Below are 14,274 nucleotides of genomic sequence, written 5' to 3' on the forward strand. Positions count from 1 at the left end.
GGTTCAAGTTCTATAAGTAATGAAATGGGTTGTATTGAGCACGTGTTCAAGTAAATAATGGGAAAACATACGGATTCGGATGCTCAACTTGCATCTCATACCACATCGATTCGAAATTTTAAAGCTCAAATGGAGCAAATATCTCAAGCTCTTAATACTCGACCTAAGGGTGTACAAGTGACACGATAGTGAACCCGAAGGGTGGTAACAATACGGGACATGCCATGCGATTATCACAAGAAGTGAAAGAGGTGGGAGTGCACCCACCTCAGGTGAAAAAAGAATTGTAAATGACGACCAAATGATACAGGAGGAGGAAGTCCCCCAAAATGATGTTCAAATACAAGATGAAGTTCGGATTGAGATTGAGGATAATATGGTAGAGACTCAAGAGGAGGTGAACCCATCTAGGGAAGATATCATTGACATGCCGAATCCAGTGGTGCAAGAGGTCAAAATATGAAAAGTCATCGAGAGTACAGTTGTGCCTTGTTATTGGAAGTCTTCTTTTAATGATATTAATAATTGCAATTTTCTTATTAACTCTTTTTATTTTCGTCTTTAAATAGTTGTGCACTTGTACTATGTAATTAGTAGTAGCTTGACGTCAAAATAAAGTACTCACAACCTTAAATTTTGGATACGCCACTGCCATTGTCAACCTGCCTAATTTACCAAATTTGCCAACTTTAAACAACTAGTCAAATAAAACTTACGTATAACACCTAAATGACATGAAAGTATATCATCAATCAATCAATCAACTATATGTTAAATTTTAGTGTTCAGTGAATTCATGTATAAAGTTGATAATTTTTTTTTCCAGCAAAAGAGATATACTCCTTCTATATCAATTTATGTGAAGGGATTCGAAGTACGAGGGTTAAAGTATCTAATTTTAGGTGTGAACCCAAGCATAAATTCAAGTTCTTTAAGAAATTTTGAATTTAAAAACTACATAAAAATACTACTATAAGTCAACATAATTAATAGTTCAAAATATTAAAAAGAGTTTGAGAAAATCATAGTCATGAAAAAATTATATTTAAAAATTATATGACTTCCCAAATAGTAGTAATGCCTTCACATAAAATGAGACGGACGGAGTAAATTAGTTCTGCTTTAAGTGGGTTTCATGACTTAACCATGACCTTGACCCTTAAGATCCGTGGCAGTTTATCTGTTTGGAATGCTATGTCTTTCAACAATGATAGTGGTATCCATGCTTCAGCAATGAAAACAGCAATGAAGTAAAACAGGATTGAACAGAAAGAACAATTTTACGACTTAGAAAGCAAACACTACGCCTGATGAGGATCTCGAAATGTAAGACACAAGAACGGTGTTTCAAGCCAACAGAGCCGCACAGAAACTCAATATCAGCTTCACAATGCTTGAATAATAAAAGATGAATGAACTGCAGAAAACATGAAATGGGGTGAGCATCCATGTCAAATAGCATTCGATTTGTACATAATCCCGGCTTACAGAAACGTCATGCCTTGATTATTCCTGCAGAAAGGTAGAAAATAGATAGCAGTAAACAAAGCATGGAAAGAAAGAGAGGAATTCACTTAATCAATTTACAATAGTCCATCTATATAGTATAGTACCATAAAAGTCATTTTAAGCTATAACGAAAAGATCTGGTATTTTCTATTCTGAATCATGTTCAAAACATATTTTCAAGTAAAAGAACACAAAAAGAGTGATTATGAGGACTTTGCTGATACAAAGGGAACTGAAATCCTAATGCTACCAATTGGACATGAATATAGTGCTACTGTTGCGGAAGCCAAATGTATATAGTGTGAATAAGTCACAACTACTATACCAAAAATTATGACAGCCACCAAATAATAAATAAGACAATAAAACAACAATAAAAGGAACACCAGAATTTACGAGGTTCGGCTAATTTTGGCTACTCCTCAGACACAACCAATATTTTATTCCACTCCAAAAATACAAGTGAAATAATACTAAAGAGAGAAGATACAAATGCATTAAACAGACGAGAAGGCAAATGAGAGGTGTATTTAAATCCTAAACATTAAGCCTTCTTTTATAGGGGGAAAATCCCCCCAACTTTTGTTTTCCCACCGATGTGGGACAAACATTTTGCCAATTTCAACAAATCTCCACCTTGGCAAAATTCCACATCTTCAATTTTCTCTCAATAACAAATTTTGGTTGTGTCTTCATCTTCAATCTTCAGTGTTCAACAATGTTGATCAAATCCAAACAATGTTGAAACTTGATCGCAGTCACCACCTTTGTCAGCATATCAGCAGGATTCTCCGTAGTATGAATTTTCTTCACTGTGACTCCACCTTCTTCTATGATTTCTCGTACGAAATGATACCGAACATCAATGTGCTTCGTCCTTGCATGATAAACTTGGTTCTTCGCTAATTGAATAGCACTTTGACTATCACAAAAAATTGTGATACCTTTTTGTTCAACACCAAGCTCCTTTAGCAATCCTTGAAGCCAAATTGCCTCCTTCACAGCCTCTGTAATAGCCATGTACTCTGCCTCTGTTGTAGACAAAGCAACTGTTGACTGCAAAGTAGACTTCCAACTAACTGGTGCCTTTGCAAAAGTAAACACATAACCAGTAGTTGATCTTCGTTTGTCCAGATCACCCGCAAAATCTGAGTCACAATATCCAACTACAGACTGATTGTCTTCCTGCTCAAAAACTAACCCGACATCTACAGTATTATGAATATACCGTAGAATCCACTTCACAGCTTGCCAATGCTCCTTCCCTGGATTGTGCATATATCTGCTAATAACTCCAACAGCTTGTGAAATGTCAGGCCTTGTGCAAACCATTGCATACATCAAGCTACCAACAACATTTGCGTATGGTACCTTTGACATATACTCTCGTTCAGCTTCATCCATTGGCGACATAGTAGTACTTAGCTTAAAATGGGAGCAAGTGGAGTACTAACTGGCTTAGTCTTGTCATCTATGCCAAAACGTTGTAGTACTCTCTTCAAATATTCTTTCTGAGATAAACAGAGTTTCTTTGAACGTCTATCTCTAATTATCTCCATGCCAAGAATTTTCTTTGCCTCACCCAGATCCTTCATCTCGAACTCCTTCTTCAGTTGAATCTTCAACTTATCAATTTCTTCCGAATTCTTGGAAGCTATCAACATATCATCAACATATAGGAGAAGATATACAAAGGAACCATCTTTAAGCTTGTGCAAATACACACAATGATCGTATTTGCTTCTCTTGTACCCTTGCCGCAACATAAACTCGTCAAATCGCTTGTACCATTGTCTAGAAGATTGTTTCAATCCGTACAACGATTTTTCAAGTTTGCACACCACATTTTCTTTTCCAGCAACTTTGAATCCTTCTGGCTGAGTCATGTAGATTTCCTCCTCCAAGTTTCCATGTAAAAACGCAGTTTTTACATCCATCTGAACTAGTTCCAAATCCAATTGTGCTACCAAAGCCAACATAATTCTAATGGAGGAATGTTTTACAACTGGAGAAAATACTTCATTGTAATCAATTCCCTCCTTTTGAGCATATCCTTTGGCCACCAATCTTGCTTTGTAGCGAACATCTACTTGGTTAGGAAATCCTTCCTTCTTTGCAAATACCCATTTGCACCCAATTGCTTTCTTTCCCTTCGGGAGATTGGCCAATCTCCATGTATGATTCTGATGAAGGGACTGTATTTCATCATTCATGGCAATCCTCCACTTATCTTCTTCTGAACTTTGGACTGCGTCTTTATAAGTGGTAGGAACATCATCAGCTACAATTGAGGTTGCACAAGCAACTGTCTCTATGAGACGAACAGGTTTCGTTATTGTTCTTTTTGGCCTGCTGGTTGCTATTGATTCAAGTTGTTGTTGAGGTTCCTGAGTTGGAATCTCCTCTACTGGCTCTTCTTCCAGAGGGTAATCTTCATTTGTTTCCTCCTCTGCTTCTTGTGTAGGAAAAATAAATTTTCCCTCAAACTCCACCTGCTTAGAAGCACCTTTATTTTGTTTGGTATCTTTTGTTACCTTATTTACCATAGCAGATTCATCAAAGGTAACATCCCTGCTGAATATTACTTTCTTTGTCATAGGACACCATAAGCGATATCCTTTGACTCCAGAAGTAATTCCCATAAAAATAGTCTTCTTTGCCCTTGGATCCAATTTTGACTCCGTCACATGATAATATGCAGTTGAGCCAAACACGTGCAAAGAGTTATTATCTACAGCAGGTTTTCCATACCATTTTTCAAATGGTGTTTTGCCATCAATAGCAGCAGATGGTAGACGATTAATGAGGTGGCATGCATATGTAATTGCCTCAGCCCAAAATTCTTTGCCCAAGCCAGCATTGGACAACATACACCGTACCTTCTCCAGCAAGGTCCGGTTCATACGTTCTGCCACTCCATTCTGTTGTGGTGTATGTCTAACAGTGAAGTGTCGGACGATGCCATCATTTTCACAGACCTTATTGAAATGATCATTTTTGTATTCACCTCCATTGTCTGTGCGAATACACTTGATCCTCCTGCCTGTTTGATTCTCCACCATCGTCTTCCATTTGAGAAAAATTCCCAGCACTTCATCTTTGTTTTTCATTGTATACACCCACACTCTTCGAGAAAAATCATCAACAAAGGTTACAAAATAGTGCTTCCCACCCAATGAAGGTGTTTTGGAAGGACCCCAAACATCAGAGTGTACATAATCCAAAATGCCTTTAGTATTATGGATCGCTGTACCAAATTTAACCCTTGTCTGTTTCCCTTTGACACAATGCTCACAAAACTCCAAGTTGCAAGCCTTGACTCCTTTTAACAATCCTTGATCTGATAGAGTTTTCAAGGATTTTCCTCCAGCATGTCCCAAGCGCATGTGCCATAGCTTGGTTGCTTCTGCCTCTTTGTCGTCACTGGATGTCACTGTCGCTGTCCCAATAACTGTACTGCCACAATAGCGGTACATATTATTATTCTTCTGATTAGCCTTCATTACCACTAGTGCACCGGAGCATACTCTCATCACTCCATTTTCTGCAATGATTTTGAACCCTTTTGATTCTAGGGCTCCCACAGAGATGAGATTCTTCTTCAAATCCGGTACATATCGAACATCTGTTAATGTTCTGATCATTCCATCATGGTTCCTTAATCGTATTGAACCAATGCCATATGAGGTAAGAGGGCTGTTATCCGCTGTGTGGACGACTCCATATTCTCCTTCTTGAAATTCCACGAACCAGTCCCTGTTGGGACACATATGATAGCTACAAGCCGAGTCCATCAACCATATGTCTGATGATGTTGATGACTCTGTTGTAACTAATGAGAAGTCTGAATCATCACAATCAGCTACATTTGAATCCATAATGGCCTTTCCATTGTTATGTTTGGCCTTATTCTTCAACTTCGGACAGTCTTTCTTCCAGTGCCCTTTTTCTCGACAAAAAGCACATTCATCTTTGCTGGGTCTGGATCTTGACTTGGATCTTCCCTTCTTTGTCCTCATTTGATTTTGAGGACGACCCCTCACAAATAGTGCTTCTCCTTCTCCGCCCTTCTGTTTTTCTCGCTTTCTTTGTTCATAGCTGTACAAAGCCGAACAAACTTCTCTGAGAGAAACTTCGTCATTTCCATGGAGTAGAGTAGTTTCAAGGTGCTCGTACTCATCAGGAAGTGACGCCAACAACATCAAGGCCAAGTCACCATCATCATAAGTTGTATCCATATTTTGCAAATCTGTGACCAACTTATTGAAACTGGTGATATGTTCATTCATCGTGGTACCAGGAACATAGGTGAAGTGAAACAGTCTCTTCTTCATGTACAATTTATTTTGACTGTTTTTCTTCAAAAATTTATCCTCCAGTGCTTTCCATAATCTACTTGCAGAAGTTTCCTTTGTGTATGGATATTTCTGCTCTCTAGCAAGGTAGGATCGAATGGTACCGCAAGCAACACGATTGATAATTCTCCAATCTTCTTCTCCAATAGCATCTGGTCTCTTTTCTTCAATAGCAAGATCTAGCCCTTGTTGAAAAAGGACATCTAGAACCTCGCCTTGCCACATCCCAAAATGTCCGGACCCATCAAATATTTCTACCGCAAATTTCGCATTTGACACAATTCTTGTCATAAGCGAAGATGTCAATGATGACGTATTGTTGACACTTGATGTAGATTCTTCTTGTTTATTGTCTCCCATCTTTGACACAAATATTATTTAATAGCTGACGACACAAATCAAGATTATTTCCTTTCTGGTGTGGAAGATCAGACTAAGCTGCAACCACAGAGCATACTAAGACAGAATCTTGACACAGTTACCAAGATAAATCTTTTCTGATGTGGAAGATCAGACTATGCTGCAACCACAGAGCATACTAAGACAGAACCTTGGCTCTGATACCAATTGTTGCGGAAGCCAAATGTATATAGTGTGAATAAGTCACAACTACTATACCAAAAATTATGACAGCCACCAAATAATAAATAAGACAATAAAACAACAATAAAAAGAACACCAGAATTTACGAGGTTCGGCTAATTTTGCCTACTCCTCAGACACAACCAATATTTTATTCCACTCCAAAAATACAAGTGAAATAATACTAAAGAGAGAAGATACAAATGCCTTAAACAGATGAGAAGACAAATGAGAGGTGTATTTAAATCCTAAACATTAAGCCTTCTTTTATAGGGGCAAAATCCCCCCAACTTTTGTTTTCCCACCGATGTGGGACAAACATTTTGCCAATTTCAACAGCTACAACTTTGGTGAAGCCTATAACGGGGATTCAAATCATTATAAGAAAAACATGATTCAACTGACCTTTTAGTGTGTCGCCTAGGAATCAATTTCAGGAGGGAATACGGCGAGCTTGAATTTGATGCTTTCCAGCTTCTTGCGCTCTATTTCTTTTGCAGATCTGACTGCTGCACTGCATGCGTTCACCAGCCTCATCTCTCGAAGGCTAGGTACAGAAGCCAGCTCATATGGCACAGCCTTAAGCTTATCACAAGATATAAGAACAAGCTGCCTAAGTCTTGGGAAATGAAATTCTGAAGCCTCCCAAGTTTCCAAGTCTGTCGTTTTAATCAACAAGACCTGGAGTTCACTAAAACCTCCTATCTCTGGCTTCCAGGACTTCCCTATGAAGCATTTTCTTTCAATTTTAGGACCTCAAGGCTTTCTAACTCCCCCAAACTATTTGCCTCACTCCAATCAAACTTTGTGTTTGACAAAATTAACTTCTTCAATGTTCGTAGAAATGTGATGAATAATGGAGGAAGGTGAAGTTTTTCATCCATGTAAAGAGCATCATTCAACAATTTCAAATGTTCTAGGCATTTTAGCTCTTCAAAATTGCACCAGCCACCCCCCTTAATTTCAAGAAATTCCACCAAGTTCCCTCGAATACTCAATTTTTTGAGATTACAAGCTATTGAAATTACATCTTTCGTGCAACTTTCAGGTGCAACCACAGAAAGAGTTTGTAGGGCACTTGAAATTTTACCTGTTGGGGGTAGGAGGGGGCGGCAATCTTGCAGGGATATTGGTGTGAAGATGCATCAACTTTAACATGCTCCAAATATCTGCTTTTATGTCAAGACTGGATACTTCTGCACTCGAATTAACTATAAGAGTTTGTAAATTCCAAAATCTACCAACTTCCACTGGAAGGTCATTGAAGTCACCTGAAATAGCAAGATACCTCAAATAAATTAGGTGATAAAATTCCTTGATGAAACGAAATTTCAGGCATTCAATGTCCAAGACCCTGATTAATGGAAATGCTTTCTCGAAGAGTTGGATGTCATCAGACGACAACTTGGTTTGTGTTTGTTTAGAGGAAAAACAGTAGAAAGATCTAACAGGCTCAGCAACTGGTTTTGCCGAGAGAAAATCGTGTAGAACAGAGGGTTGAATGCACAATCCTTGAGAAGTATACACTGCTTGTCTCGTAAGGATATCCTTGTGGGGTGTTGGACATACTTCTTGAAGAATCCTTTTTCTATTAGCCTCTGCTTTGCAGAACTCATGCAACAAGTCGTGAATGTGACATGTTTTTATTTGGCCATCAAAACTCTTCTTCTTCACCATCAGCAAGTTCCTACCAACAAGGTTGTTCAAATAACGCTCTGCTGTCTCCTCAAGCGTGTATGGCGGTTCGGGCCTTATCAAGCGCTCAGCGATCCACAAGCGAATCAATTTCCAAGCAGGGATATCAAAGCCGTGAGGAAAAGCACCACAATACAAGAAGCACACCTTCATTTCATGGGACAGGTGATCGTAACTCAACTTTACTGCTTCCAAGCAGCTTTCAGGGTCATCTTCATTTAAAAGAGGATGCCACACATCTTTTTCAATTAGTTTCCAAGTACTTCTGTCCTTACGATGTTTTAATTTTTTTGCAATTACCACTAGCGAAAGTGGCAATCCACTACATTTTGATGCAATGCTTTTTCCAAATACTAGTAAGTCATCAGGACATCTTCTCCGGCCAAAAACTTTCAGTTCCAACAACTTGAAACTTTCATTTGGAGTCAGAAATTCCAGATAATGAGGATCCTCATTAGCATTAGTAGCCACGTATTCTAGGCGAGTGGTCATCATGATTCGGTGGCCTTTTTTGTTTTCTGGAAAAACTTCCTTGACAGAATTTACAACTGCTGCCTCCCAAACATCTTCCTTATATCGATATTCTTCGATGCTTCGTTTCATGAGCCCTCCGAGAATATTAAGAAATATCTTCTTTTTGTCGTATGACTGGCCGACATTGATCCAAATCTTGTTCGGAAACTCGCCTGAAATTTGAGGATCATAATAGATTTTTCGTGCAAGTGTAGTTTTGCCAAGTCCAATCATACCCACAATGGGAACAATATTTAGATCCCCTGGTCCTTCAATGAGTCGCATGATCACTTTTTGTGCTTCCTCCTTAATAACACCAACAACTTCGTTATCTTGATCCTCTGGTCCTTCAATGGGTGGCAAGATCACTTTTTGTGCTTCCTTCTTAACAACACCAACAACTTCGTTCTCTCGATCCTCTGGTCCTTCAATGGGTGGCATGATCATTTTTTGCGCTTCCTCCTTAATAACACCAACTTCGTTATCATCCGAAGTAAGATGCTAGATTTAAGATGAAATATCAAAAGTCAGAGATGAAAATCTTCTTCTTTTTTGAATTAGAACCTAAAAAGAATTCTTAATTTCATGTAATGATGCCATAATTTGAACTCTATGCAAACATGTCCTATGATAACAAGTTGATCGGTTTGTCTTGTAAAATAACTATCCCGTCTAAATGTGGTTTTTTGTTTTAAAAAAAGCTGATTTCCTATATACTACTACTTGATTAGCAAATGCTCTTATTTTAAAGAAATGATCCATTTTGCAGTTGACTTTTGTACAAGACTCTTTGATCATGAACTGAAATCCACAATTACAAGAAGGAAACGCAAAAATAACTTAACAATCATATTGCATGTATAACTGTCAATAATTAGGATATGAAAGTTGGATTATTTGTCCAAAATGAAAGAAATAATCACGTGTCAGTATCATGAGTCAGGCGCCTATGGTGATAATTCTATCATTTTCTAGCTAAACAGCAGCAAAAAGCTTATGGAAGCCGAATTGCCAAATATACGTTCATGTACACATCACGGGATCATGGCTCCGAGCCGAGGGTCTCCCGGAAATAGCCTCTCTTTTCGGGGCGGGCAGCCTCTCTTTTCGGGGCGGGGGCTGGGTAAGGTTTGCGTACACTCTACCTCGAAATCACACTAGTAAAATTTTACTGGGTTGTTGTGGTAAGTAAATTACAATGAAGAAAACATAAAATTGATATTTGAAAAACAAATTTGTTCAATATGGAAAAGTCAAAAGTAGTTTTGTCACACTACTTTTGCTCATGGGCTTCAGGTATACCTGCGGCGCCAGGGCAGCTTTTTTAAGCAGACGTAACTGCCACGTATAATAATCAGTCATAGCAGACTTTGCGGTTTCATCTTGTCGATATTTGCCCGGAATTCGGTCCACCTCGTTAGCGAAGCTTTTCAACTCTTCTGCAAGAATTTTTAAATTAATCTTGCGATCATAACAGAAGCAGTATTCCGAAGGATTTTTCTCTTGGTGTAGCTTCGCGTCCCTGAGGAATTTATCAACGACGCGCTCAATTTTATTCAATGTAATTCGAATCTCGTCATCCAAAAGCTTCCCGGAAAATTCATGTAGCAAGTACTCTAGGCTTCGGAGCAACTCATGAACCTCTTTCTCTACGACCGATCAGCTTTGCATCTTCATCTAATAGCTGCGACACTGTCTGTATCACGCCATTCACCGCCATCTAATAGAGACTATCTCAACTTTTTCACCTTTAATTAATTTAGAGGGAAGATCTTCACATTCATATTGCTGTGCTATTACTGTATATCAAGTTGACTCTTTAATCTCAATTATTTAGACCTGGTCTTTTTATATCCCTGCATATGTTTTATTCAAAACCAACAATATATAGTACTCCGTACTTATTAACCACTCATAGTGACAGCTGTAACTCACTAAAACATTAGCAAGTGGGTACCATATATCCGATATTTTCCAAGTTAATTTTCTAGGCACTTCCAATTTCTACCTCCAACCTCTTTTTCTTTGTAGAGTTGACCAATTGGAGATTGTCTCCCTCTTCGAGACGCCAATGTGAAATAGAAGGAAAAAACAATTCCGTTGCCAGCCTGGTCACATGAATAAACTAAACTTAAGGAATACTTGTTGATGATGTTCGGCCAAAAGTATAGTATTTTTTTTATTTGAATCGACTCACATTTTGCTATATTCTTATTGGTTGTAACGTGTAATTGCAATGAGTTGACCTAATTTATATTTATATGTGTAGGAATCAATTGTGAGTGAAATGGATTGAATGTGCATGAGTTGGAGCTAAAAAGGAAGAAAAATGGACAAGTGCCAGATTCTAGCGTCTAGAGTAGCGCGACGCACTACTGTGGCGCTAGAAACAGAAGACCAAAATTTTCAATGCCCAGGCTAGCACGACGCCTATGGATCCCAATCTCGGGAGTTGTCCTATTTCGACTTGGAGAAGATCTCTTTGGGTCCTAGACGCCTCTAACTTGTATAAAAGGAGTCCTAAACCTAATTTGGAAGATAACTAACATTTTGAGAGGGAGGAAACCACTTTAAAGGAGAATTGCATTGGGGGCACGTTGGAGCAAGCTTTCAACTAGTTTTTCTCTCCTTCTCTTCCTTTAACCTTATAGTTTATTAGTTCTGGAGTTGTATGTGCTACATGAACGTTGTAGTTTGAAGCTTGAATTGTTCTTATTATTTTATCATATTGGTTTATTTATTCAATCATGCGCTTAATTATTTGATTGTTTGATCACCAATTGAATATTATCTATGAATCTAGGGTTATACTCGGGAGATGAAATTTTAGATTGCATATAAGATTGAGTAGAGCAAGACTTGAATCTGGGCATCGGGAAGTGGATTCGCGGTTAGGATAGGGATATATACCTAATCGCCTTGTTTGGTTACTATAAGGGAATTATTAATGCATTCTTCTTAATCCAAATTCCATAAGAATGTAGGCGTTAGGTTAGCTTGAATGGGTGAGTAGTACTTCGAGAGAATACTATGTGTATTATTAACCATGTCAATCAATAAAACAGATAAATTAATTAGACAATTTAAGTGAAAGATTCAACGGATTGTTAGTTGACCTCATAGCTCTGCAATATTTTCTCCTATTAAATTCATATCTAAGATTGCCGACTTGTTTCCTTTAATTTCTTAGTTTACTACCTAGATTAGTTTTAATTAAATAATCACACCTTAGGATCGCTTAGATTAATTATTGAGTTTAATTTAGTTGGTAATTAATAAGTCTTAGTGGAAACGATACTCTACTTATCACTTTATTACTTGTCGACTATGTATACTTACATGTCATTCGGGAGCAACAAGTTTTGGCGCCATTCTCGCGGACTTTGAAATTGGTTGTTTTGCTAGATTAGACTTCTACTTTTTTTCTATTCAAGTTTTTAATTTTAGTTTAGTGTAGTAGTACTTCTGTAATTATTATTATTTTTTATATGGGATCTTAGAATAAAATTGGTTGAATAGTGATTATTTTTATTTTGATAATCCTTGTCTATATTATGAAGGACCGCACTTGTGGCAAAATTGTGAAAATATTTTCAGGAGTGAGTTGGTGTACCATCTCAATCTTATGAGTGAAATTTTTGTAATGTGTGTGGTTGTCAAGGTGACCATGGGGATGAATGTCCTAATTATTTTTATCCTTCTCTGAGCCCTTATTGTGATTTTTCTAATAATGTTTGTGAGTATGATAGGAGCAACAAAGTGGAGGATGTGGAACGTGTTGCCCATATTATGGTGACCAAGCAATAAGATGAAAATCAAAAAGCTATAAAAAGAATTAGTGCAGCAATTTTTCCACTAATGCAGCAATCACGAGAAAGAAGGTCAACAACAACAACAACCCAGTGTAATCCCACAAGTGGGGTCTGGGGAGGGTAATATGTACGCAGACCTTACCTCTACCCCAAGGGGCAGAGAGGCTGTTTCCAGGAGACCATCGGCTCGAAGAGGCAACAAGAGACATTATATTAGTACTATCAATATACTCATAATAAAACAACATAAAATACCATAAAAACCATAACATAACATAAATACCATAAAAATAAAGTAACAGCAATATAAGAGATATAGGAAATACGAGAAAGATGTAAGGTATTAATACACAGAAGATAAAGCACATCATCAGTAGTTGATCAATAGCATTCTAAGACTAATTTCTAACTGGCTAGTCTCACTCTAGTGCGCTGTAAAAAAAGACATCACAATTTCTCCTAACCTACAATCTTAATGCTCGATCTCCACAATTCCCTGTTTAGGGTCATGTCCTCAGTAACCCTAAGTCGCGCCATATCCTGCCTGATCACCTCTCCCCAATATTTCTTAGGTCTCCCTCTACCTCTCCTCGTACCCACCACCGCCAGTCGTTCACACCTTCTCACCGGTGCATCAGTGTTCCTCCTCTGAATGTGCCCGAACCATCTGAGTCTTGCTTCCCGCATCTTGTCCTCCATGGGGGCCACACCCACCTTCTCTCGAATATCTTCATTTCTAATCTTATCCTTCCTTGTATGCCCGCACATCCACCTCAACATCCTCATCTCTGCAACTTTCATCCTCTGGATGTGTGAGATCTTCACCGGCCAACACTCGGTCCCATACAACATAGCAGGCCTAACCACTGCCCTATAAAATTTACCTTTCAGTAACAGTGGCACTTTCTTGTCACACAGGACTCCCGTCGCTAACCTCCATTTCATCCACCCAACCCCTATACGGTGTGTGACATCCTCGTTGATCTCCCCGGACCCCTGAATAAACGACCCCAGGTACTTGAAACTACCCCTCTTAGGGATGACTTGAGAATAAAGCCTCACTTCCACTCCCGCTTTCGTCGGCTCTGCCCCAAATTGGCACTCAAGGTATTCCGTCTTCGTCCTGCTCAACCTGAAACCTTTGGACTCAAGGGTATGTCTCCAAACCTCTAACGAGAAAGAAAGTCAAGGTGGAAGAATTGGCTAAAAGAGCGAGTTCCTACAAGAAGATAATTTTGAAGAAGCAGATATAGTGAGCCAATTTTAGCTAGAGGAACAAAAGGCTATTATATTTCAAAAGTCTTTTTTTTTCTTAAACTTTGTGTCACGTTAAACTATATCATCTAAATTAAAATGGAGGGAGTAGATGGTGTTAATAATTTTACATAAAATAGTCAACATCATATTGTTTATGTCTGATAAAGAAGTAGAAAAATAGAAATGAGAATATGAGATGTTTACATTCACTTGTTTCCAATCATCACAGTATTTGACCTAGACATCTTTTCTTTTACGCGACTAAACTATTTAATTTCAATGCAGATTCTTTTCATCTTTATTTTCTTACAAGATCAATAATGCAAAAACTAACGTGACAGCGCAAGGGATTATGTGAATCACCCAATGACTTATGATCGGTCATCGAAATTTGGGGTTGACTATATACAGAGGCAGATCTGAATTTTAAATTTTATAAGTTCAGATTTCCAATTCTATCACATTTCATCTAATTTAATGGGTTCAAAATTTATTATTTATTTATATATATATTTAATGATTTGTTGGGAAAAATAGAAGATGAACGAAAG

At 38.1% G+C, this 14,274-nt stretch overlaps 1 protein-coding gene across 3 annotated transcripts; it reads right to left on the reverse strand.

Moving 5' to 3' along the window:
- Positions 1–1,234: 1,234 nt before the first annotated feature.
- On the reverse strand, positions 1,235–10,521 carry LOC104215448 (putative late blight resistance protein homolog R1B-17). Of its 3 annotated transcripts, none has more exons than XR_011406711.1 (3): positions 9,957–10,521; positions 6,852–9,155; positions 1,235–1,512 (listed from the first exon to the last, which is right to left on the reverse strand). XR_011406711.1 is itself a non-coding variant. In XM_070171830.1 (3 exons), the coding sequence occupies exons 1-3, from the start codon at positions 10,014–10,016 to the stop codon at positions 1,485–1,487; spliced, it is 1,707 nt and encodes a 568-aa protein (XP_070027931.1). In that variant the 5' UTR covers positions 10,017–10,521; the 3' UTR covers positions 1,235–1,484. The 3 variants fall into 3 exon arrangements, 2 of the variants coding, with proteins under 2 accessions (XP_070027931.1, XP_070027932.1); XM_070171830.1 differs by having other exon boundaries at positions 7,537–9,155; XM_070171831.1 differs by lacking the exon at positions 1,235–1,512 and having other exon boundaries at positions 7,544–7,717; positions 7,800–9,155.
- Between the last annotated feature and the right edge of the window lie 3,753 nt (positions 10,522–14,274).

The sequence above is a fragment of the Nicotiana sylvestris genome, chromosome 4 (genome assembly GCF_000393655.2).
Source record: "Nicotiana sylvestris chromosome 4, ASM39365v2, whole genome shotgun sequence".
Lineage (NCBI taxonomy): Eukaryota > Viridiplantae > Streptophyta > Magnoliopsida > Solanales > Solanaceae > Nicotiana > Nicotiana sylvestris.